The sequence below is a fragment of the Anas platyrhynchos genome, chromosome 5 (genome assembly GCF_047663525.1).
Source record: "Anas platyrhynchos isolate ZD024472 breed Pekin duck chromosome 5, IASCAAS_PekinDuck_T2T, whole genome shotgun sequence".
Classification (NCBI taxonomy): domain Eukaryota; kingdom Metazoa; phylum Chordata; class Aves; order Anseriformes; family Anatidae; genus Anas; species Anas platyrhynchos.
In genome coordinates, this window is record NC_092591.1 from 45,926,588 (window position 1) to 45,953,440 (window position 26,853).

The following is a 26,853-nucleotide window of genomic DNA, read 5'->3' on the forward strand; positions in this document are numbered from 1 at the left end:
GAACAACGAGGACTAAGCTAAAAACCGTTCCCACGATCCTCCTTAAAATATTTACAGGGTTGTTAACTGTATGTACATTTTAGTCTTTGTCCCTTGTAGGCTGTTATTTATAGATGAGTTCCTTAGGAATTATACCTTTAATAGTTGGAAGATGAACAGCACAGTAGTATCGTTGTAGCCATTGATAGAAAACATTATATACACGACGTGAGTTGCTAATAGCCACTGGGCACTGGTAACTCAAAGTCTGAGGCTATGCAAGCAGCATGTGAAGCCAAAAACTTCTCTGCCTTAGAAATGTTCCATGTGCAAGGCTGTAGGAGAAGTATACTACACTGTGCAATTCACCCTACTTGGAAAAGAAACACAAAACAAAAAGACGCCCCACAAAGCTAACAAACCTCTGTGCTGCAGAACAGGAGAGGCTGTAATTACAGAGACATCAGCTTACATTGATCTGCATCTCCAAACATGAAATCCTGTTCACCAGAACTCTGCTGCTCCACTGAAGGTCTGCAAACTCTTATAAAGCAGCAATCCCCCTGCAAAGAACAACTCATCAAGTAAAGCCTAATTTCATGACATCCTGGAATTATACAGAAGAACAGCAGCTCGTGGAAAAGACTCATGGTTCAAGTGAGAGAAAGCAATACAACAAATGAGAGACCAAGGATTCAAGCAACATAAAGTGTTCAGAGCTCTAAGTCCAGTTAACAGATTGAGATCCTTTTCAGGCATTCCTCCATTGGCTATACCTCCACTTCGTATTTTCTGAAGTGAAGCTTCTTATCTGTATCAAAGTGGGGCTGTATTACCTTTCCTTAATAATTTCTGCACATGCTGAATGTGCTCCTGCTACTTTATGTCCCCCTTCTGGAAAGAAAACAGCAAGTTCCCTTAAAAAGCATTTCTGCCAAAGAAAATGCAGTCAGCCAACAAACTCAAAAAAAAAAAAAAGACAAGTACAATGGATAGGAAAGTCACAGACAAACAGGCAAACAGATAAACCTGAGAATGCAAGTGAAAAATTGCACCAGGTGAGTACTTAAGTGTCAGACCAATCTAGTGCTTAATGGTTTTACAGGATGGATAGAGAGAAGTCTAATCTGATTTACTAGAAAATATTAAGCTTATAGATGATACAGTGTCTGCATAATTTTAGAAAAATCATTGATTTCATGGTTTATTTTACAATAATTGGATTAGTCTACAAGTTAAGGCAAACATACTAATGTATTTGCTTTTCCTTTTAAATCATAGTTATAAAGGTTACACAAAGTTCTCCAAAACTTCTAAGAAATGTTCACAATTGAAAAAAAATGATTAAATTTCTTGATATCAGTACATGGAAAAAAAACTAAGACAGTGTATACAATGCATTATAGTAACAATATTCAAATATCTAATGGTAATATTTAAGCCATTTGAACAATGTACTTCAAATGGTGAACTTCAGAAATTACTTACAAAGGTAAATAAGATTGGCAGCTGTATCATAGTATTCATAACATGAACATATTGGCTAGCTTCACAAAAACAGAGCATTTGGTTTCTGAACAATGAAAGCATATAATGATTAAATAAACATGAATATGTATGAATAACAAGTATGCTGTTGCTTCGTATAGTCTGGAGCTACTTTCAGGTGTCTGTTTTAATTCTTTTGAAAGGAGGAGCTTGCTTATGTGCACTTGGTCAAATGATTTCTCCAGGGAACTGTAAATGCCTATTTAAAGTCATGAAAACAAAATCCAGAGGAGGGCAGCCCTTGTTAGTGGGAGGACGGAGCGTAGCTTATGTGTCACCATTTAACACTGCCAGGCAGCTCTGCAGCAGCTGTAAGTTACCCTGCAAAAATAAGAAAAAAAATACATTTCTTTATTTTCTTTTTAAGCTTATGGCAAACATATGTTTTTTAAGCAGCAATGACACTCATCATTAATGGAGAACAGATAGGTATTAAGTGTATGTAGAGACAGTCATGTCAGATCATATTTTGATTATAAGAACATTGTTACATAGAACTGGAGACTCAAAAATAAGCATTTGCTACCCTATCCATGTACTTCGTAAGTTTCTTACAAAAGCAACTTCACAAATTTCTTGCAAAAGATCTAAACATTGTGCTTCTTTTTTTTCTTTTTAGAAAAATAGTATCACTATTATTCTGTCACTGCATTATTATTCCCAAAACAGAAGCTCTCATGAATTCAGCATTCTTCAAATGCATCAAGAAGTGTTAACCAGTGCTCAGCACGCAGCATCTTCTCACTAGAGCAGCCATTTAAGCTCCAAGCTCTATTCAAGGATAGGCCGTGTTTGTGGAAAGCAGCCTTTCCACAGACTGACTTATGTCCACACAGCTACTGAACAATTTGTCATTCTTACTTTTTCAGTTGAAAGCATTCCAAGTGACCTGTAGTAGATATGCAAAAGGATGCTTGTCCCTCAGCCTAAAAAGGTCAGAAATCAGAGCTCTATCCCCCGTTAATGTTTTTACAATCCAGATTAAATAATTAACTACATTAAAACAGAAGATTCCCGTTTATGTCTATTGACCCATTTTAAGTCTTATTCAGAAGACAACTATTTCAGTTAAGGCTTCAACAGTTTTTTGTCCTTTTATGTCTACACTGGCAGAGGACAGTCACAAGCTACCTTACTAGGCCTGCAGTTCTGGGATATGAACAAGCTCAATATACAGGAGATGCACAGGGACTTGATGGCCCATCGTTGTGTACAGAAGAACTCATAAATCCAAGGTCTCTATTATTGTAACCATTGATTATTAGCTAGTAATGAAGTCATGATAGGAATGAAGTATTTCTTCAGCCTGAAGAATGTCTGTGGACTGCACGCCTGCTGCCTACAATGAAGGTCTGACTAGTCATCTTTCGCCCATCCCTTTACAGTTCAGTAGCAGCAGGAAATATCTGCAGTTTGCAGGCCATTCTGTAGCACTGTTTCAATCAGCCAGTCTACTGACATTTTACAAATATGCACATCATTCACTTTCATTAAATTTGTGAAGTTCAGAAGAAGCTTATTTAAATTATAATAAATCAAAGCCAGTAGAGGCTGTGAGCTATTCCTCCTTATGGCTGCAACGTTTGACAGACTTGACTTGCACCAGCACAGCTCAAGCAAGTCCTGTAATTTCAAACTTGGGAAAGCATTTATTGCCAACTCAGACTCCTGAGCTCTAGGAATTACTGTTACTGGTAGACTGTAGTGACAGAATCAGGAAGAAAAAAACTACTTCACCAGCATTTAACCAAATCCCTTAGCATTGTGTTTAGATTATTCCCTTCTGTCGATTCCAAACAGACATCTGTTGTTAGTATGGCAACAAGTTCTTTTCTCACCAGAGTCCAGAGGCAAGACTGTATATACCAGTATTTGTGGAAAAAGATGTCTTTTTTTTTTCTCTTAGGGAGGTGGCTTAGTTAAAACTCATGCGTCATAACACGAAGTGTAGCCAAGGCTCTAAATGCTGTAAAGACTATAACTTCCACAGTTCCACCAAGTTTCAGACTGTCAATCCTTCCTTCTTAAACATGAAGCCCAACACAAGAACACCTCAAAATTCAATGGTTTAAAATAGAGAATAGGTTTAAATGCAGCTTTTGCACAACATGCTTGAATGCATAAGGCTTCATGTCAGCTACATTAAGCCTTAAGTCATAAACAGAGCTAGCCTAAAATCACAGTATGTATCAATTACTAATCATAAAAAAATGAACACAAGAGAAGTTATTTTTGCCTTTAACATTTCCTTATTGCAATACTAAAAAATCTGATCTGCAAACAAAATACAACTATAATTTATGCTGTAACATAACCAGCAAACTAGAAAACAGACCCTACCTAGAGAGACAATCACAAAGACTGGCTACAGATAAAGAAACAGTAGTCCACTTACCATAGGCCAGAGACCAACCCAACCTAAAGTTTCAATTTGACAGCTATTTTAAGTGAATCTAGAGTCCATTCTGCTGAAAAGAAGGAAACTCCCCTTTATTCCTAGACCCTCCCAGCTAAAACTGTGTGTTTTGACACAAGGAACGCTGTGAAAACAAGACAGAGAATAAAGCTTTAAAAAAGCATATTTTAGCTCCATCTTACTACACAGCTGCACACATACTAGTGCCAAGATGAGGTAGAGGACCAGAGTCGTCATCATCCATCTTGACAGTAGCCTACACTTGCATCAACTTAAAGCAATCCTCAACAGTCTGATTTTTAGCTTTCCCTAAAGGACTAAACTGCAACCAGGGGAGCCTAAGAGCATAGTAGCAGATTATAACAAGTATTTCAGAAGTAGTAAAAACTGGGCACAGCTGGTATACTTCATATTGGTGCACACAGTGCCCTTGATCTGCTAGAGGTCTGACTTCATCACCTTCCAGGTTTATAGAGCCACACAGCCCAATATAGCTCAGGAAATGGGAACCAACTTTCAAAGCCTTCTCTCAATACTTGGATCACTCTTTTAGCACAGCTGTGTTTTAGGATTTATGTTTTTCTTTCAACTTTGAGCAAAACTTGTATCAGTAAGTCATGCAGCTGTGTTCAGTGTGGCTGAATTCCTCACAGAAGACAACATCTCAGGTTGAGCAGGTTTCACCTTTTGTCTCAGCAGACAACCTCTCAGGTGAGCAGGTTTCACCTCTGTGCTTTCTATGCCAGGCAACTCCAGGTCTAGAAGCCATACAGCTAGAACGATTCAGAGCCAGAAGCATTTGCATGGCATCTAGTCCAGAGATACTCATTCCAGAAAAACAAACAAACAAACAAACAAAAACATTAAAAGAACTATACACTGCTGCTCGCTTTTGCTATCTGTTGCTCCCAGCCCTCTCCACCCTCTTTTTTTCCCCAGCATTAGCTTTTTGCTGGAAAGAGCACACAGACTTGAACAACAGCACACGTTGCCAAGCCTGGAAGTGCTGTGCTCCAGATCCCCTTGCCAAGCCTGCTTCCTAGTTTGGAGCGCCTAACCCTTCACCTGCCTTCAAAAGCCACAAAAGCATGAAGACAAGGACTGCTGCAGCATGAGGCAAAGCACTCTGTCCAGAAACTTAAAGGGGATCTTCTAGTCTGACCTGATGAACTTACTGCCTGCAGGAAAAAGTAGCTTTCTTTTTGTTTCTACCAGCCCTCTTTTGGCTCCACTGCAAGAAGAATTACGTGTCTATTAATATCCCAGCTTAGCCCACTCAAAACCAGGACTGTTTATTTTGCATTGCAACAAGTACAAAAAAAAAAAATCTCCAGCACAAGGAAAAACCTTTATATTCCCATATCCCCCTGACATTGTTCATCATACATCAGGGGACTATGCTATCAGAAAAAAAAAAAAAAATCCAGGTCTTTTCATATCTTCTTTCTTCATTTTATGGAGGTACCTCAGAAAGACAGTCTCAGCCAAACAATTTAGTTCTTCAATACCCTGTACAGACTAATTAGAAAACTATCCATAAGGCTATCCTCAAATGCGTAAGAGAATCTCCCATTGTACAAGACAGGAAAACAATCTATTGTACTTGTAAATTCTGTAGTAACCCAACTGAGAATCTATAAAAATAAAAGCATAGCAACCAAACTAATCCATCAGTGGTTGCATGTGTTGAATAAACACAAGACTTAGCCTTTGAAAAAAAACAGAACTTTGAAACCTAATGAGAAACAAAATATCCTTTTGCTCAAACAAGTCATAACGTTTGTTAACATTCCAAGAACAGTCATCGTTTGTCAAAATGCCCCCTTCAACTGGAAATATTTAAATATTCCAGACTGTTTAGCAAGTCTCGGTGCTCCGTGATAAAATAGGTAAAAGAGGTTCAACAAACAAAAAAATTTTAAAAAGAGGGCTAGAGTTCAAAGCTTCTTACAGCCTCATCTTGTTAGTAAACTTATTAAGACAAGGTGAGACATACTATCTGAAGGTACATGTCCTAAACACAGACTGGTGACAAATGAAGAACTTGCTCAAAAGTTTCAAGCCCTTCCAGGTAAATTGAGGACCTCAAGAAGCACATATCAAGTAAGTTGAAAGCTACAGAAATAAATGACATTCCCTCACCTTTTCCAGTTATTAGTTAGTAAAATTCAAGAGAACATCACTACAAGATTTTGATTTGCACAGAGTTAATACAAATGATTCTTTGACAATAATTTAGAAAACAGACATTTTGCAAGCATTTTACTCCAAGGCAAGCAAGAAATTCAGCAAGAAGTCAGATACAACAGACCTTGTAAAAACTTTACTGACTCTTCCAGAAGTTTTAAGAATGAGGGAAAAATTGCCAAATTTCTGATTAAAGTAAGCACTGTTCATCTGAAAAAGGAGTTGATCACTCCGACTTTACTGATTAATTTGCCAGGAAAATATCCCATCAAACTGAACCTACACAGATTAGGGGAAAAAAATCCCACCAAGTCCCAAAAAGCATTTCACAGTATGTTAGTATCATAATCAATGGGTTTGGCAAAATGAATGACACCATCAATACTACTGAAAAGAGCGTAGAGCTGCCCAAAAGATGGGAACAAGTTAACTCACCAACATTACAAATCTCTTAACTACTCCATTTAACACCCATATTCTGAGGTGATTCAAATCTTGGTGTTTACCACATTTTCAGGTAAATGAAAAATGAAAATGAACGAAGAGTTGACTTTTTGAAGAAAGATGTTTTCTGCTATTGGACTAAAGTATAACAGTTATACTTGTCTAGCAAATCAGAGCAGCTAGTCCGATTTAATTTAAAAAATTTCATATTGATTAAAAGAATCAAATACACTGTGAAATTTAAGGACAGTACACACCCCTTATTTCTATAAAGGCTATCTACATCATTTCCCTTTTGCTAGTGTTGTTTAAATTCAAAAAAGTAAACTCAAAAAGCGCACATACAGAACTGATCTGCCTTTAATCCCTAACTTCTGACAGGCCTTCTGTGTGATCTCATTCTTAATATCTGTCTGTATACATCAAGCCTTCAGCATCTGGACAACAGGAGAAACCACTTCCTATCTCACTGTAAATGATGAAACGAGGTTTTAAAAAGAGGCAGGTATTCAAACTGCAGCAATAAATATCAAAGACCCAGAGAACCATAAGACTGCAGCCAAAACTGTCTTCCAGAAGATGAATTTTCCAAAGGCACCTCAAAGCACACCAGTCCCCTAGAGCTATTTCACCTATACTCTCTTTCTTTAAATATTAAAGGAAGTTGTAGAAAGTTCACCTTCCTGGAGAATGCTTACCAAGCTCCCCTTTCTTGGATGCAGAACATGTATCACACAAAACTCATGCAGCTGTTTTGGTTATTCAAGCAAATAATATTTAAAACCATTTGAAATAAAGGCCAAAAGGGATCACAGTTACCTTAGCATGCTTTAATTCCAGTTCTGCTAGTTCCACTAAATTTTTTCTGAATGCTGCAACTCTTCTTGTCTTAAAGTCTATCAGTTCTGTATAAAATAAAAATGGAGTTGTTAACAGTATTAATGCTAGTGCCTTTAACTGTTAACTGATTTTCCTTCAAAATGGAATAGGGAGAGAGTAAGAGAGAGCGCAACAGGAAAAAAAAATACATCAAGTTTAATCTCAGCAAATCCCAGACTCAAAGATACTGCTACATCCTTATAATAAGGAAGCAAACCATCATTGCAGTTCTCCATGTCTAGCTAACGTTTTGTGGACACCAAGCTCGTTTTGAAAAGACTGCAAGGTGGATGGTTTTAAACATTTAATTCTTGTGTTCTATGTGCACTGTTCTTTGATAGCTGATATGTGAAAGTCTCTACAGAAGATGCCTGACAAAAACTAGCATGAAGAACAAAAGAAACAAGTATGCTTTATGCATATAACTTCGTGGCTGATGGGTTCACACATCCTCCACTGTCTTATCTAAAGGAATCATTAGCCAAATTTACAGGAACAAACAATTCTTAACTTATTAAGTCGGAAGAGCATGGTGTTTAAACCTTGTACAAATCTGCCCCAAATGAGTCAGATGACTACTTACTCACAACAGTCTTAGACAAAAATAAAGTAAGTTTCCAGGAAAGAGGCAACATGTAAATAATATTGATTTTCTCTACAGTTACTGTAATTCTGTTCTCCATGATCACTCCCTTTTCTAGTATCATTGCTGCCACCAACTGCTGCCTTCACAGAAGAATGCATAAAACCAAAATGGCAATTTCAACAGTACTTGAAAAAAAAGTCAGGTTTGCCATTACTGCTAGCAATTATCCTTTCATGTACTATTCTATGCATATAAGAGAGAGGTAAAAAATCTGTACCTAAACTTTGCTCTGCCAAACAATTATGACACTGATATTATTGACTAATGTAACTATCAGAGCCAAATGAAAATACCATTTGAACTTTCCAAAATAAGTACTGATTAAGAGATAATACTTTGCTTAGGGAACACAGAACAAAATATTCTTCGCAGTAACAGCATCTTAAAATCCGTTAATTTTCAAGTAGTAACATAGGATCAAAGACCACCCAAATACCTTGTTTTGCAGATTCAGATATTTTCTCAAATTTCTGACAGCATATCTGTTGAGTAGTTTCAGCTTGCAACACATCTTTATTTTTTGCTCTTGCTTTATCCAATGCCTTGTTAGCATTTTCATAATCCACTAGTGACCTAGATCTTCTATATAGGAGATCCTATAAAAAAAAAAAAAGGAGGATGTATAAATGAAGGATGTACAAAGTTTACAAGAATCTACCCAAGGATTTTATTAGCATATACCAAGGAAAAAAAAATCAGATTAATTTTAGTCTTTCTTCCTGTATTTCAGTTATAACTAGATAATTTTTATTCACTTCATTCTGCAAATCACAAAAACGTCCATACTGGATCAGACATGCAATTTAATATTGTTTGGTCTGCATCTTGTCTGACAGAAGCTAGCACCAGATGGCTTAGATGATACTGCAAAAAGTCTAAGAAGAGGCAATCATTGGAAATTTCACAGCTTCTGAGATTAGAAACAAACTATATTTAGATTATGGATTAGAAATACACACAGGGCCTAAGAGACAGCAGTATTCTTTTTTTTGTGCAACAGTTATTGCTGTGATTTAAATACAGACGTTTCTTTAGTCTGTCGTATTACTTAATCATCCTGTATCAAGCAACACTAAGAATGAATCTCAGTAGGTATAGAATATCAAACCTGGCCCACATGTTTTTGCATCAGCACTTGCAGAGCATCCAGAATATCCATTTTTTAATATTACAAAAAGGAGTAGGACTGCTTGCAGTCTACAAGCAACTTGAAAAATTCATCAAATGCTCCTCCACTGTTTTTAATTATACTGTACAATTTAGCTTTGATAAGTGGATCACAATCCCAAATTACTGTATATATGGAACAGCAACGCAGTTAAAATCCAATTTTTACAGTTGAGGTAGAAATAGCAGGCTGGAGGTGGTAGTATTTATAACATACCCACTTTTAAAAAAACATACTGTGTATTTCTCAAAGCAATTTTGTTTCCCTTCTTTATATAAAAAAAAAAGGAAAAAAAGAAAAAAAAGAAACACTACTTCATTGAACATGCAACAAATTCACCTTAGCAGCTTGAGATTCCCTTAAGTAATATTTCAGAAGATCAGAAAGTTTAAGATCTTCATCAGCAGATACCCGGGCCTCTATTTTCTGGAAAAACAGTAAGTAAAAGCATCAATTTAAAAACATCTAGACATCAGGCATTCATTCGTATGATGTAAATACAATATAAAATATACAATAGTGCATGACAGATTTTTCAAAAAGTCTTTCTCAAAAGCTAAGATCATGCACTTGTGATGGAATACTTAAACGTGCATCATGAGAAACAGAATTAGTCTTTTGTATTAAAATATAAGCAATAACCTACTGTGCGAGCAGTAATTGACAATTGGCTATTTTAAACAAAGCTTTCTTTCCAACTTCTAGTATACATACATGTATACACATATATATAATATACTAGAGAAACAGCAGGGAAACAGTTTCTGTAGTATAAAGAGTTGCACAAGAAGTGGTGTAATTTTTGAGATCGAAGGAAAACATTTAAAGTACCCTTGCAGAATAGCTGTGTAACTACACTGCATTAAATGGTTCAAAATACTACTTCCCAATAAGATCACTTGCTCATATCTAAAACAAATTTCTGTGAATTTAGAAACAGAGTCTGTAGGTGCACTTTAAGTATCTTAATTTTAAAACAAATTCTAAAGGCAACATTTGAGGTCAAAGCAAGTAATTTCGCAAATTTCATTTTCTTTAAAGCACCCATTTACATGGATACAACTGTTTAGGAAATGCACACACTCCACTCAAAAGGTTTCCTAGTATGTGGCATGCCTCTACAGAAACAGGTCTTGGCTTCAGAAAAAAGCAACATGTCCTCCATTTTTTTGGATTAAGGATTAAATTTCTTTTTCCCTTAACAAGTTCTGTGATAACCAATTTCAAGTATGGAAGGTAGTCTAAGCATTTAAGATATACAGCAGCTTTAGTAGCTTATTACACAGAAGACAGAAAGACTGCCAAGAAAAGTTTAGTAGACTGAATACTCATAAGGATCAATCATTTTACAAAACAGATGACTGAAATCTTACATTTTTTCACTCCCTAGTACATGTTTCTTAAATATTCAATGTAGCACCATCCTTAAAACATCCACATGCTCACGTTTAAGTGACACAAAGCATCCTGACACTTCAAACATGCACACAAAGAATATATATGCAAAGATTTCAAAATACATACCCTTGTTTTGTCAAATAACTCCGACACCTTCAGGAAAAACCTGCAGGAAGGAAACAGTTGGTATTATAACAAAATTAACAGTCTAATCAATTTTCTGTAACTCAAAATATAGTTTGTGTATTGCAATAAAAGCTGTAAAGGTGCTGCTTATAATTGTACAGAAACCAGAGAAAATAAAGTTTTTAAATTGTAGTACTTCATATGTTTGGGAGTTGTACAACTTCTTAAAAGGTAAGAGGCAAAGCATAACGGATTTTTCTAAAGAATCACCAAACTGCTCCTCAAGGATTCTTTACGCTTTAAGTTAAACTCCAAATACCACCACACTGGTTAACAGTCTTATGCTATTATCAAGTGTCCTTCACTCAAATCTGAATGTGCTTTTCTCCAAACAGTAAACACGCCATGCCCTACTTGAGATGCAAGGAGGCTGAACAGTGTTGCGTATCTGTATCAGAGGAAGCAAAACAAGGGGTTCAGCATAACAGCAGACTGAATTACAATCAAGTAATTTCATGTTGAGAGAAGACAGACATTACCTTGAATGCTAAGGAAAAATCTCTTAATGGGATACAACCACAATAAATTCTGTTCTCATAGCAAGTGTGCTACCAACTTCAGCAGATCACCATGAAGACTGCTACTAGGAAAGCCCCCCCCATAAGTTATTAACAAAATCTTACTTGCATATATCTGTGGAATCCTGTGTTCCTAATGCATATAATGAAGAACCAATTCTATTATAGTCATCTGCAACATCTAGAGAAAAAAAAGGAAGCACTTGTTTTTACCATTGAATACCTCTCCTTTCTGGAAAGTTAGTTCCTTTATTTCTTCAAGAGTGGGCGTTTTTCTAAAAGGAACATGTTTTGATACAAAAACAGAAATGAAATTCCATATAGAACACGTATTATGAATGACAACTTCAAGCTTCAACTGGAAGTTAGAACCAGTTATATAGTATCAAAGAGCCATCTGAAGGAATTCTCATTATTAAGTAAGACAACCTTGTTTTAACAGATTGAGTGTGTCATCATCAGTCCAATAATTCATTACTCCATACATCCCAAGGGAATTAGTGCAGTTGGTTACAGTGAAGAATGGTATTAGGTAGTCATTAACCTTCACATCTACTTCTCATATTTAAACATAAAATACATTTTCTGCTGGAAATAGGAAGTCAGTAACTCCATAAGCACTGCAGCTCTCTGCAGATCACAAGCAAGTTATTCGTAACCTACCGATTGCCCATTTTCAAAATGAGCTTCTGAGGTTATAGCTCTAATATTCTAGCCAGAATTTCAAAAGGTACCATTTGTCTCACTTCTCAGTTTAATAAAAATTGCCAGTAAACTTATAGGATTTAAGTATATATATATATTCCTAAACCAAAGGTTTCGATTTTCTCTGCAATTGAGAGCACTACCTAGAGCTTCAAGAAATGACCATTAGCTAGCATTCATCTCAGGAAGAGGAATCAATAGCTAAGTGAAGAATCTCACCTCAGCAACAGGAGGTGTCCTGCAAACCACACTACTGAATACACATTCCAGTCTCCATTCTAGAAGGCTGAAAAAAAAATGGAAACTGGACCTCCTGGTCTAAAACTAACAGCCCAAACATGAGTATGCTGCTCAGCAAGGCAATGCAACGCATAGTATGTAACAATTTGCACCCTGATGAATGCTAGCTCATTTAATAAAGACTAACTTCATTAGGATTAAAATCACAAATAAAATATAAAGTGGGGAATATAACATTAACAACTAAGAAGAATGAGACTTCAACAAATACATATGCCTACATAAAGTTTTGTGTTTCTCTTCAAAGGGACAGCATGAAGACTCAGGATATCTTCAATGTTGCTGCACACTGTTTGTACTCCATCCAGTCTATTACAGCAAAGGCTAAACGTTGAAAATGAGATTAAACTTTGTTTCACTACCTGAAAACTACACTTGGAGAAAATCAATCAGTTTTTGCATGTAAAAATAAAACTAAAAACTACTGCTCCTCACAAGTCATTTCTGTGCACTTTAGCTAGTACTCTTTTCCTTCTGGAAGGAGAACTCACTTTTGTGGGATCTTGTCATTTTATCAGATTTGGCAGAGGCATCTTTGACTCGGTTGTGGTATTCTACAAGGAATGTTCTTTCATGTTCAAAGAAATCATCCACATCCTGCAGAAAAACAAGGACAATCTCAAAATCCTCAGATTTCACTCACTCTGTGTAGTGTAATTTATACAGAGATTGGCACATATTGCTGTGACAGGAAATGAAATCTATTTTTATTGTCTAAATCACCACTTATGTAAATCAATTTCCTCTTATTTTCCACTTATTTTATCCTGTTCTGAAGTTTTATTATGAATTTGTAGCAAGCATTTTAAAGGTCTAAGTAACTAAACCTGAAACAAAGAAAATAAGTTCTCTACTATCACTTTGTTGATAGAAAAATAGGATAAATGTCAAGTGCTTAATATAAGACACCAACCTAGAAAAAGGCAGAAAGATACCCAGCTGTGCAAATGGTATGATTGCAGCCATATGAACTTATAGCTCAGGAACACTGATCTTGATGACAGATGTCTTTCAAGTTGGTAAGTGTATGCAAGTGTAAATAGTCATTGCATTGCCATTTAAGGTATTTGGTTTACATTTACTTAAATTAAAACAAAAACAGAACAGATGCTCAAAAACACATAACAGGCCACAACATGGGCTTTGAACAATTTTGAACTTTTTGAATAGTAACTGCTGGTTATTTTGAATTCTGTATTTTTCTCTGAGTCACATTTAACCTATGGTTTTATCTTATATCCACTGTCCAGCACAGCTGAAATTCAAGATTTTACAACTAGGAATTTTAGCTCTGCTAACTTGCTTGCAAATGGAAAGTTATCACTAGAAAGAAAGATCATCAGCAGCTTCTGCAGAATTTGTTTGTTATAAAACCATTCTTTCAACTTTAGGAAAAGTTGAAATAAAATTGCATTTTCATCATCTCAGCTATCTTCTTGAGTCTTCTCTGAGGGAAAACATAATATCACCTCTGCCGTGCATAGTTTTGAAAAGGTAGAAGAATGTTATAAGGCAGGGACAATTCTGAGCAGCTGTCATCACACTTGCTTGCCATAAAAAAAAAGACAGACCAAAACCAAAAAGATAATCAATTACCTATGGGTGGAAAAAAAAACCCACACACTTAATTCTGCAAAATAGGAGAAAGGAAAGTATATAGGAAGTCCCCTTTCACAAAAGCAATTAGATAGTTCTCAGAGATCTTGCATTCAGAGGCACAGGTCCCTTCCCATGCTCTGCCTCTAATTTTTGAAAGACATGGCTAAAAAGTCCTTATTGTAGCTATGTAAAATTCCAGCTCAATTGAAAAAAAGAACAACATTAATATGCTATTTTTTTTATTTTTTTTTAAATCTTGATAGGTTAAGCTTCAATCACCTTTACTCCTGAAACAATGACACCATCTGCTGATTTAACCATATTTTTAAAGAAGTCTTCAAGTTTCTCTTTCTTATTTTTCCCACGAACACTCAACTGAAAAACAAATTGATATATCACGTTAGTTCACTTCCTGGAGGCAACAGAACCTTTTTCTTCTTGTAAATATAGATTGACATACCAAAACCTGCTACTCTTAAACCAGTTTTCCTGCTCTCTGCTTAGTCAAACCCTACATCAAGGGGGACAGAGGACCATGCAACCCAGAACATACTATTCTCATTTACTAGACTGTCCTTATACGTAAAATACTCTTCCAGAATAAAAAAAAAAATCAGTATTAATCGAACAGATATGGATAATATTAAACACATGACGTTTACCTTTGTGTTATCAATAATACAGTATTTATCATGCATAGTATAGCTGATGAGTTAACTTAATAATTACTAGGCTTTGCTCTTTTAAGTGTAGAATCACAGATCTTTCACTTTCAGAAAGTGCAGAAGCCTTAGATCCCTTACTAGACGAAGGATAACATTGGTTTCAGTCTGCTCACACACTTCCTGCCCATTTGAGTCTGCCTGCTTTAGGAAATTAGAGCTGGCATATCTACATCAACCAACAAGGATCCTCTGTAATATATTGTGAAGATAAGCATGTACTCAATTGAATCAGTGCTTTCTACTTCAACATTCAATGCTCATTTCTGCAATTTTTCTGCCTTTACTGCATTTGTAGAACATGAGCACTTAGTATTACGATAGCCATAGTAGCTAAGCATCTAGGAGAAAAAACAAAAAACAATTGAAGTGTCACCTACATTAAAAAAAAAAAAAAAAAAGCTTTATCATAAAATTTCATAACAAATTCACCCTGGTTTTGTGAGCAACAAAATTTAAACCACGGTTCCAAATCCTGAAAAATCTGTGTTCCAGCTTTGTTGCTTTAACTCCCCCACCCTCACTCCACACCCCAAGTTCCAGCCAAGGAGGGGAAAACACCAAATGAAATCACTATCAAAAGCTAATCTTTTTAATCCAAAACATATTTGATATCCATTAATACTTTTGATGCTGAGGCTAGAGTACACGGAGCATTTGGTTCCCCAGGTGACAGCAGAATGAACTCGCCAGACCTAAATTAATTTCTAAGTTTTAAAATACAAATATGTCTGGTATGAAGTAACTGATGCAATTTGCTCCAGGAGGTAAAGCCCTCTTAATCAATTTTCCGTGCTACCATAGAAGTCCATCTTAATTTCTCTTCCAGCAATTCAGTTTTCAATACTCACATCCTGATTGTATTCCAAGAAGACATGGAAATTTAAATCCTTCCTCAAAATAGGATGTGCTGCCACACGACACAAAAACACTTCATGCATTGCAACTGTCTTCTTGAATATTGCCAAATATTCACTGAAAACAAGAAACAAGACAGACATAAGAATTTCACTTGAAGCAATAAAGTCTGAGAAAAACCTACTGAGAAGCTTAAAGAGATCCTCAGTAAGCATACAAAATTTTAAGCTCACATAGTTGAGGTTATTATTGATATTTTATGTATACATGAACAAATAGCACAACGTTAATACTGGGGGGCAGGAGGAGATTTGAAGCCTTAACATATTACAGATACTTTTAAAGAAGACTTAACAAATACAATCTAATTTTTAAGACTAGCTAACACTGACTGGTTTGCTGTAAGTGTAACCTCATTTAGGTGTCTTTTCCCTGCATCCACAAAAGTCAAGAAATAGAGACACAAACAACACTAACTGACGTGCAATTTCTTTCCTCCCCATCTCCATCCCCTTGCCTGTTTGCACCCTCCTTCCTTACTTAAATGCTCTTATCATTTTGTTAGCTCTTTAAATAGCTGCCTCTTACTCCACGTTAAAGCACTGAGCCTTTTTTGTCTGAAGCTTACACAGATGTCATGCTTCATAGTGGTTCTAAAAGTGAAATTGTGTTTGGTAGGTACCACCAAAAAAAATAATCACATTTTACCATGAAAATTGCACAGTTGCCCAAGTGAACTGACTCAACTTTAAAGCAATTATTCATTTGTGATTTAATTAAGAGGAAGGCATTCTTATCAATACAAGTTTGCTAGAACGTTTTGCTCTGCAAATTCAAAGAATAAGCTGTAACCTCTCTAGAAACGAGGAAGAGGCTTTTTTCCCCATTCTGAGGTCAAAGTTGAAATGATAATCAACACTTCTGCTTCCGTTATGTCCAAGAGGTTAAGATTTACATACCAGCAAACCAGCAGGGCCAGTGTTGGGAGATGTTTGATCTCAGTGAGAGTAGTAGTCATTCAGTGAAGACAAAAAAGGAGGATGCAGAGGATGGAGGTGGCAGTAGAAGAAACCCAAAGTTTTCTGTGTTATCCAACCCCTAACCAGACCACAAGAGAATCATGATCAGGGCCGCTGGAAAACCACAGATTCTTTAAGATCTATAGTGTTTTGCTAATTTCCAGTTCTCTGCATATGAAGTGTATATCTACTCTGCAATAAATTATGTTGCATGTAACACTAATACAGAGCTTTAAGATATTTGCTCACGGCAGCTAGAATTTGGAGAGAAAGCAGCATTACTAAGAGTTCTAGGTACTTTTCTTGCCAATTCAGAGCTCTTGACAGAAACAGTCTAGAAGCAGTGTAAATATACACTTAAAAAATGAAACCAATGACAGGAAAAAGATCAAAGAAGTGAGCACATGACAAGGAAAGTGGATGGAGCCAGGAGAAACTTCGCTGTGTAACTTGGTATGGAAAAGACTTGTTGCGAATGTTTCAACACATACTAAATTCGTAGTATGGAAAGATACTATTTTCAGGAGATATGTTCTCCCTGGGCAAAAACCCAGAAGACTCAGGAAAAAAAAAAAAAAAAGATTTTCTAGTAATCTCCATATTCTTGCAGAACAGAAGGATGGCATCTATGCTTACAATACCAACCACATGCAAAAATCCCTAGTTCATTCACTAGATTTATAAACCTTAAATTTTCATTGTGCTTATAAAACTGGGAACACCAGGGAAAAAAATATATATATATATAGACTGAGGCTACCTCCTCCCTTGGCAAGTGTTCTGTAAGGAAAAGGACCTAATTAGTTTTTTTCCCCTTATAAAAAATTCTCAAGAACAAGCTGATTTTCCTCCTTTTTCATAAGATTGTCCATGATTTTTTTTTATAATTTCTAAGCAATTATTTCTACAATTTTCCTAATGGCTCTGATCATGATCACTAAGATAATGCTGGTTATGCAGCAACTTGATTCTCAAGCCTTTATCTCAGAGAACTTTTGCAGTGAAATCAGAAATACGGGATAGCAAAACAGCATTAAAATTTGATTTAAAAAAAAAGTAGTAATCAAGTCTACATACGCCTCCAGTTCTTGTTTCATCTTGGTGAATTCTTCTTTAGTCATTGATCCTTCCCCTTCTCCAAGTTTCTGCAATTTCTCCCTTGAGGCATCGAAGTCAGGCCTGGGTGGTGCTGGCGGAATCTGGAATTGAATCAAAAATTTTTAATTGCTCAACTTCTCAGTCAAACAACATCCATTCAGTAAAAAAAAAACTGAAATTTGCCTGCAGCTTTTTCATACGTTGTCATTCATTATGGTATTTATGGGTAAATTCTGTCCTGAATGAGTTAGACATCCAGCATTACTATGCCAATTTTGGCCAGATGTTTTTGAAGATTACTAAAGAACTAACTAAATGTCTTCAGTAGGTTAATTACAACAGAAATCAAACCTTACCTAGCTTTACCAATACAAGGAATTACAAATTTAAACCAGAATTGATTATAAAATGGTGGTTTCACTTATTTGGTGTAGATTGTTTCTTGTTTAAAGAAAGAATTCTACAATTCCTTTCAAACCATCCATTTATAATGCCCAAAAATACTAAACCGAAAAACCCACATTCTGTGTTGTTTGAAGGCACCAGTTCTTTCTTGCAGCACTGCTGACATTACAGATATATCTGCTGAAATACCAAAGCACACAATAAACAAGTCTCTAGGCTAATATTGTAATGCAGTATATTAACACTGAAAGAGAAAAGACTGCTGTCAAACTAATCCTGAAACGCTATGAACAAAGACAAACAGAACAAATAAAATTTAAGTTCACTGATATTTGCCCATTACATTAATGCATTACCAAAAAAAAAATGCCAGAATCTACTCAGTCAGGTGTCTGAAGCTAGTTACTACCACTCCAAAGGTCTAGTCACTCCAAATAGCTCTTCTTACTAAAAAAGACTAGCTCAAGAATGGTATGACACATCACAGGTAATATTCATCATAACGTATCCATCAAATCATGATGTATCCATCAAATGGAGTCAATTAGAAATTTAACACATTTACCTACTGAATCAGCAAATCCCCTCACCCAAACACAAAGCTTTCATATCAAAATGACAAGTATTCCTATTTGTAATTAAAGTATGAACAGTTGCACCCATTTTTAATAGTCATAAGGTAACTATTTTTGGGACACCTCTTCCCTGAATGCCTGAAATAAACCACAAAATGCTAAGTTACGCATTAAGGTTTTCTGTAGTTACAGATGGTATTTGCTTCTTCCCCCCCCCCAACTGATTTATGATTCTGATCTTCCAAACCAAAAAAGCCTAATTACTAGAGCTCAGTTACTGCACTCTGCCATTCCAGCTAAAACAAAGGCTGCATGAAACCTGTAACTAAGTTAAACATTGGCTTAATTTGAGAGAGAAAAAAAGAACAAGAAAATACCACCAAGTTATACAGTTCACCTATCCACCACACTTCAACACTGCGGACTAAAAATACGCTGGATACTGATTAAAGCACTCACTCCTTAGGACTAAAAGGCAAGAAGTATGACAACTACAGTGACTTTCCTCAAACATTAACTTTGCATAACTGTGTAAAATGACAGTAAAGCATTAGATCTCCCTTTAGAAGGAATGAACAGCTGCCATTTCCACTGGACTTAAAAGCCAGGAGTGCTTTTTACACGCCCTGTTTTCCACAGACATCAAAGAACTGTAATACTTACGATATAGCCAGCATAGTCTTCGTTCTCGACAAACGAATCATGAAGCCAAATAAACTCTTCATGTTGCCGGACAACAGAAAATTCATTTTGTTTGAAATTTGGTAAGGAACTCTGGAAAGGGAAAAGGAAGAACTACAATTTAGAAAAATAAAAACAGAAGTCAGTGTTTTTCATTAGTATATGAAAAGAGCCTTGGAGGAATATCAAAGTATAACCCTGTTAAAAAAAAAAAAAATCCAAGCATCCAGATATGGATTTGGTCAAAAAAAAAGTTTATAAAGCAATAATTACCCTCATCTCAATTAGTGCATCGATAAATTGGTACGGGTTGCCTAGGGGGGCTGTGCAGTCTCCACCCTTGCAGATATTCAAAACCCAACTGGGCAAAAACCCTGAACAACCTGCTCACATTCACCCCAGTTTTACGGTGGCAATGGAGGGAGGACATGGGACTAAACGATCTCCAGCAATTCTTCCACCTCAACCATTCTGTGATTCTGCAATCAATAAACCATTAAATTTACAAGAAGAAGCCAGACATAAACAGTAACTAGAAGTGATTCTTGAATATAATTTGTTATGAAATGTATTTTTAGACTCTGAAACGATGGCTAGCCTAAAACCACACTAAAGATTATTGAGGTGTATTAAAAATTCTACCTGCAAACAGGCTAATTAATAAGCCTAGGAGTCACATGATATCACATTGGTACAAAAAAGAACACTTTCCTAGGCTCTTTTTAAAACTCAATTTTTTGTCATTGAATACATGTATTTTGTTGAGCACTGCAGCTCCATAGTCTCTTAAACAAGAGACAGTGCTATTTTCTCATTTCCTTTGAAATATATATATTACACTTGCTTCAAAAATACAATCTAAGCAAACTTTTTCTATAATTAAGAAAACAATGCACAAACGCAATCTTTTACCTTTGTGTGGACAGTGAATTTCACTTTATCCCTCTCACTGAGTGCATCTGAGATATCCACTTGCAGAGCAGCATCAGTCTGGAGATCTACGTTTATTGCTCTAAGCTAAACAAAGAAAAAATCTATTTAGCTCAAATTAAAAAAAAAAAAGTTAATTGCATTTCCGTTATACTTCCCTTGAGAAAAACCCTGATCCTTCCTGCAACAATGAACATTCTTAAATGACTAAAGATAAATTACAAAATAAAATAAAAAAAATATTATTTTGGGGGGTGGGAGGGGATCTATTAGTACTCCTTATGGCACACATGATCATACAAATGATATCCTTTATTGCATTCCCTATATGTGCACCAGCCTCACTTCTGTGTATTGTTAACTTGTTAGCAATTGAGATGGTCAAAGTACATTTACAGATAGCAGCCAGTTCTGTAGGTTTCTCTTCTCTTCTCCATCCCCATTCTTCCACATACCTACACTCAACCAACAACCTGCAGCATGTAAGGTAATTTAAAAGTGACTGATAGATGTCAAGGTGTTTTTGAGAAGTGGTCCTGTATTTCAAAGCAAGATCTGTTAGGGACCTAGATTACTTGCATTGTCTTACACTATTCTTAAGATTTCCTATAATAGACTGAAAATGATAAAAAAATAATAATAATAATTCTCTGAACTACAGAGATAAGTTTCCTTTGAAACATTTTTTCTGAAAAAACAAGATGCCAATCCCTTCAAAAACAGCATGAGAAATGGCAACAGTGCTAGCAACATACATTTTTTCTTCCATGTCGCATGTGAAATCTTAACTATCACAGTCTAATGCAAATCAAATCAAGAAGAAAATGAGACAATGATCAAATACAGAACAATCAGATTATCTGAGCACTGCAATTATGCGTCTGTGTTTGGCAGTAGCTGGACCAGAGGCTTCACCACTACCCAGTGAAACTAACCTCACCTAGACCTCAAGGAGAAGTTCACTTCCCCTCACCCTTGCTGTTCTAGAACAATTTGTTCCATGACCATCTCATAATCACGATCAAATAACATTCAGAATACTTTTACAAGTACTGAGGCTAACTAATCTTCTACAGTCACACTGTCAGAAGTTGTTTCATTTGTCATGCTTGTGAGAGTCACTTTTTACTGAAGCGTTTTGTTGTCTTTGATGTTGCATTAATTTCTAGAAATAACACATTGTACTGTATAGAAGTGCTTTGCCATACAGAGATCAGACTTTTTCCTGCAAGATTTTTAGGAATGCATTTCTGAAGTCTGCGCTCGAGTCCAAAAACACACCAAGTATCAGCGACATACAGCACAAAGGCTATGCATGAGCAGATTCTGAAAGGAACACTGAAAAGCACTGAAACGGTGCTAGGAGAGAAGCATCAACTGCCACATCTTGTTTTCTGCTAGTTATCTTAACCCTGATCTTAAATTTTAGTGGTCAGCACCCACTGTTTACTTTTCTTGTTACACTTAATACACCAGCAACTCCGCTGCTTATGCGGCAGCGATGAGGCTGCTCGAGCTTACAATTACTGTATTAAGCTAAACCAAATCATACGGCCTGGAGCATTATGCTAGGCTACAATAACGTTCAACAGCTACTACACGAATAGTAGTATTTTGGGGGTGTTTTGTTTCCTCCAAGTGGGTCACTGCCTCACACAAAGACGTGATAATAACATGCAACGATCCGCTGCAGATCACTTCGCCAAAGCAGAATGTCCCAGCTCCTACTGAGTTTCCAACGTGCTTAACATCTAATTTAGGAAAGAAAAATATAATCTGACATACCAGTGTCAGCCTTATGTCATGACACCACATTTTTCCAGCCTGGAAAAAAGTTTTTAGTGGTTACATTGTTTGAGGTACTGCTCGTTCTTCTCCAGTCCCCCAGAACACATTAACGAGCACAGCAGAAAGCTCTCAGCAAATAATCTGAATTATCCAGACTTTTTTTTTCGGTAGTCTTTCACAAGTCTTAACGATTTTACTAATATACTTTGTTTTCCTTTTTTTTTAAAAAAGCTGTACAATTAGAAACCTTAAGATTCAGAAAAACCACTGTTCAGATTTGTCACTGGTACTTACCCAGCATCTAGTGCATCACACCCTACGGGGCCATACGCACCCTTTACAACCTCAGAAGCAAAATGCTTATCTGTACTGAGAAAAGGAAGAGCAACACGAACCCCAACAACTTCACTCAAGACACACAACTGTAAAGGACTACTTGTTTGATTTATACCAAGTTACACTTGTAACAATCCTGAAGAGTTTAATCGTATGTTAAATTATGCTACATAGCTTGACTGCCAACGGGGAACATTTTCATCTGCAATGGTAATGAAGCATTCAATGAAAGGTGTCAAAGACAACCAGAAAGTTGAAGGACCATAAATTTATTCATCTGACACAATGGCTCACATTGTATTACTGGGAATTAAATTCACAAACAGCATCATCACACAACAAACTTAAGCGATCTCTTCACTGCTTCAAAAGGAAACTGGCAGCAGTGCATGGTTTTCTAGTCACAAAGAACAGAAAATGAAAACATAACACACTACAAAACTTTCCAAAGTCTGACTTGGACAAAAACTGAAATGAAACTACTTTAAACTCCGGAAAAAACAGAGATGGGATAAATCCCTCTGCCTCTTGGCTCCACCACCCACCCTAATCTAATAGGCATAAAATTGCACAGTAACTTTATGCTTACATACATGCTCTACACTTATGCTGAATAACTTGCAAAACAAAAGCTAAGTTAATTTAGCTGCTTTATAGTTTCCTAAGCTATACTAGCAGAGGCCCTTTTTTATTCAAAGGGTCTTAAAAAAAAATGCCAGAAGCCAAAACAGGACTAATTGATGTTACAGTACTAAAAGAAAACACAATGCAAATGGAGAGGATTTAGCACCTCAAGCCTTGTTCAAGGGCCAAATGTACTTCAAATGATAATGAAAGGAAGCTGGAAGAGACAAGGGGAACAAGCAAACCTTACATTCCTAGGCAATGTCATCCTTTAACAGCAGTAACTGCGATACTCTAAACTCTTTCAAAAGAGTTAGAGAAGAAGGACCCGTTTTTTTCAACAGGTTCTTTACAGGCATTTAAATACTCAGAGCAAGGAAAACAAACAACACTTTCGCAACAAAAGAATACCAAGCCTCAGCACAGCATCAAGTTTCTAGCAGACCTGTTCTAAGGGATAGCGCACTTCCCCTAAATGAGCACACGGGACCATTAGCCAAGTCAGCTGAAGTATATATAGACACAAAATATACAAGACAGTACTAGCAGGGCAATACTCTACCACCTTTTAAAGCACTCATTGCTTACATTAGAGATCACACACACGCACAAAAACAGGAACTGAGTTACTCTAAGGGGACTCAATAGTATCTTCCTAAGTGAGATTCAGAAAAGCAATTCCTGCAAGTTCATTTTATGCAGACTACTCATAATAGGTTCCTTCTACAGACCACCCACTGCTACTTCCTCCAAGATGATTCTCAGTCCTCTGCTTTACAATCCTCCGGAAAAGACTCCATATGGCATAAAGCAATTGTAGGAGAATTCCCGTTTTATGTGGCATCAGCATTATTTCCAGCCCTCTTTTCATCCCATCATCTCCACATGGGACTTAACACAACTGCAGCTGACCAACACGATTCTAAGAGCTACGACTGCGGTTGTCCTAAGGATCTCCAAACTCCAAAGAAAAGAGTACTGATTTTCAAAACTAAACGTGAATTACTCTAACCAGAAATTGCCATACGCACTTGCAAATAAAGGCTTCACCTATCCACTTTTTAATCACAAGTGAAAGAAGGTGACAAATCAGAACAAGGGAAACAATCTGAGTAAAGCTGTTTGTTTATACTACTGCTACCAAGAAAAAAGAAGTTAAGGTTTTGAAGATAATAGCACAGAGAACCCATTCATGAACAGGCTGCCAGTGTTGCTTCTGATTAGGCTTTCTGTGGCACAATCAAAATCGTGCAGATGATGGACTGTATTTTAACCCCAGGGATTTACGCAGCAGTAGGGTGGCAAAAAACAACTGAAAATAAGAAACCTAAAAGCAAAATTAGGAAAAGGAGAAGGACAGTGTTTATTTCCTCAGTGCTGGATGCAAGTGGAAGAAAAAAAGAAAGATAGAGGAGTGCATTTGGCCAACTGAAATGATGCAAGTTATTCAGCAGCACAAACAAGACTGTTAAGAGATTTCTGAAGGCTTTAAAATTACATTGTGAACTCTGACTACTTGTGGCCTTAGAAAATTAAAAAGCAAACAGCAAAGCTTCACACAGGATCAGACCTGCATTCTCGTATTCCTCCTACATCGTCAGGTAAAAACAACTGAACCGTGTGTTTTGGTGTCTGTTCCTATGTAATAGGGACAGGACATGCAAAATTCAACTCTGCTGGTGTTCTTCAGCCCTGGTTTGAGGAACTGGAACGGAAAATGCACAAAATCCTACCAGATGCACACAGCCAAAAATCGCTTTGTACTTCACGTTGCACTGGACACTGAGCATGGCAACACCGTGTTCTGCAGATCCTGTATCTGTAGCAGGACACAGCTGTGGCCGTGGCATCTCCCAGCAGCCGCAAGGCCAGGCCGTGCCCTCCGTGCCTGGCTGTGGGGAGCCCCTCACGCCACACCGACAGCTCTGTGCCCTGGCCCTGGATGAGCCCCGCTCCCTGCCCGACCTGCTGCTGGGTGAGAGGGAAGGTGCAGCCGGACAGACGGATGGATGCAGCCGCTGAAGCGTCGCGCAGGCCGGGCAGGGCCGGGCACCCCCAGCCCCCAGCCCCGGCCCCGTCCCCCCAACTTCTCCCCGCGGCGCTCCCCGGGCAGCGCATGCCCGCGGCGCTCCCGTCCCATTGTTACCTCCGGGGCACCTCCGGGGCCTACCGAGCGCACCCGGGGCCGCCTCCTAGGCCCCGGCCCCCCGCCGGAGGCGGCCCCAGGGCTCCGGGGGGCACCCCGCGCCCCGCCGCCGGCCGGAGCTGTGCGAGGGGGGGGCCGCCCGCAGCCCGCAGCCCCCCGCAGCGGGAGGCCGAGCGCCCTGCCCGGCCCTGCCCTGCCCGGCCCGGCCCCGTCCCCCCCGAGCGCCGCCGGGCTCCACTCACCCCTCGGTCCTCCTCCGAGAGGAAATCCGGGCCGTCGTCCGAGCCTTCCTGCTGGCGGCCGGCCGGGGGGACGCGGCGAGCGGGCGGGCGTGAGGGGAGAAGGAGGGGGGGGGGGGAGACAAAGCGCACAGGTTAGCGACCGGCCGCGCCCTCCCCCTGCCCGCCCGCCCCGCCCCGGCCGCGGGCCGCCCGGACCCCCACCATCATGGCTGCCCGGCTCCGCGCCGCTCCGCTCCGCGCCGCTCTCCCCCCGCCAGGCCGCCCGCAGCCCAGCGGCGGGGCGGGGCTGCGGCGCGCAGGGCGGGGCGGGGCGGGGCGCGGCTGTGGCGGCGGCGGCGGCGGCGCCTCTCGCGAGGGAGCGGGCGGGTCGCAGCCTCCCCGCCTGAGGGGACGCGGCGTGTGGCAGCCGGGCTGCGAGGGGAGGGGGAGAGGTGGTGGCAGGGTGGGTATCAGCACCCCCAGGGGTGCAGGGAGGTGAGGGAGTTGGTCCCGATGCAAATTAGTCCCACAGAAAGTGAGCTGGTTTCCATCTGAGCCAACGCCGCCACACAGCCAAAAAGACGTTTGCACAAGCACTAATGGGGCAGGACCACCGCTCCCAGCAGCAGCACCAGGGGTGGCTGGGCCTAAGCTCACAAGGAGGTGACACCGTGGAGAGCCCCCGTCCTGCAGCTGTGGGGTGGGCGAAGAGAAAGCTTCCTGAGCTCCGTCATGCTTCAAAACACACCTGGGAGTCAGATAACAGAAATGGTCTTGAAAATTGCCTTTAGCGTGGCTGTGGAAAAAGGCCTTTGAACATGGTTTTTCTGTGTAATTTAATAGGCTGTCCTTCCAGCAATTTTCATGTACGCAGTCAGTTTCTGCGCTGATCCAGGCATGTGCAATTTTACACAGTACTGATTTGCTCCTCAGGTCTAGAGAATTAAAAATATTTTATGGGATGCTGAGAAAGAGTAGGTGGCCTCTGTTTCAATAACAATCTTGCCACGCTGGAGAGGCAAAGACAAAGCCGTGCAGGAAACTGGTTTCTGTGGTATTGATTGTGGTATTAATATATTGTGGTATATATTCCTGTTGTATTTCTGTGATATACCTGCGTGTACCAGCATCCTGTTCTGTGCATAGTCTGGGCTCAGTGCCGTGCTGAAATCTTAAATTCATGGAAAAATTAAAGATCACTGACAGAACTACCTGAATTACCTTAGGTTGATTCCTTTTCTTAATTGTTAATACGTTCTTGTAGGGCCAAAGAACCTTACCCAAAGAGCTTTGACAAGGCTTCACAAATAATAAAAAAGAGAACTCCTTTTTTCAGACTGCTGAGGAGTCCAGCTGACTGGCATGAACCCAGTAGCATGACCATCTCAAAAGCATGTACAAATAAAATAAATAAATAAATGGCTATATGGTTTTCCAGCATGGCTCTGGAAGCAGTTTGGTCCTTTTTTTTTTGTGG

At 38.5% G+C, this 26,853-nt stretch overlaps 1 protein-coding gene across 2 annotated transcripts; it reads right to left on the reverse strand.

The window, feature by feature from the left end:
- Nucleotides 1–1,153: 1,153 nt before the first annotated feature.
- On the reverse strand, nucleotides 1,154–25,725 carry SNX6 (sorting nexin 6). Of its 2 annotated transcripts, none has more exons than XM_027458224.3 (14): nucleotides 25,599–25,725; nucleotides 25,398–25,445; nucleotides 20,244–20,348; nucleotides 19,314–19,424; nucleotides 17,650–17,771; nucleotides 15,547–15,670; nucleotides 14,253–14,348; nucleotides 12,866–12,971; nucleotides 11,475–11,550; nucleotides 10,792–10,831; nucleotides 9,607–9,693; nucleotides 8,536–8,695; nucleotides 7,394–7,479; nucleotides 1,154–1,848 (listed from the first exon to the last, which is right to left on the reverse strand). In XM_027458224.3, exons 1-14 carry the CDS (start codon nucleotides 25,602–25,604, stop codon nucleotides 1,795–1,797), a joined length of 1,221 nt encoding a protein of 406 aa, XP_027314025.1. In that variant the 5' UTR covers nucleotides 25,605–25,725; the 3' UTR covers nucleotides 1,154–1,794. The 2 variants fall into 2 exon arrangements, with proteins under 2 accessions (XP_027314025.1, XP_038035851.1); XM_038179923.2 differs by having other exon boundaries at nucleotides 25,398–25,448; nucleotides 25,599–25,707.
- Nucleotides 25,726–26,853: the final 1,128 nt, after the last annotated feature.

Bases quoted from the DNA above. Each gene is read 5' to 3' on its own strand.
- SNX6 (XM_038179923.2), bottom strand. The intron at 15,671-17,649 runs GTATGTAGACTT...TCTTGTTTTCAG, and splicing joins ATGAAACAAGAACTGGAGGC to TGAATATTTGGCAATATTCA. The intron at 9,694-10,791 runs GTATGTATTTTG...CTGTTTTTCCAG, and splicing joins AGTTATTTGACAAAACAAGG to AAAATAGAGGCCCGGGTATC.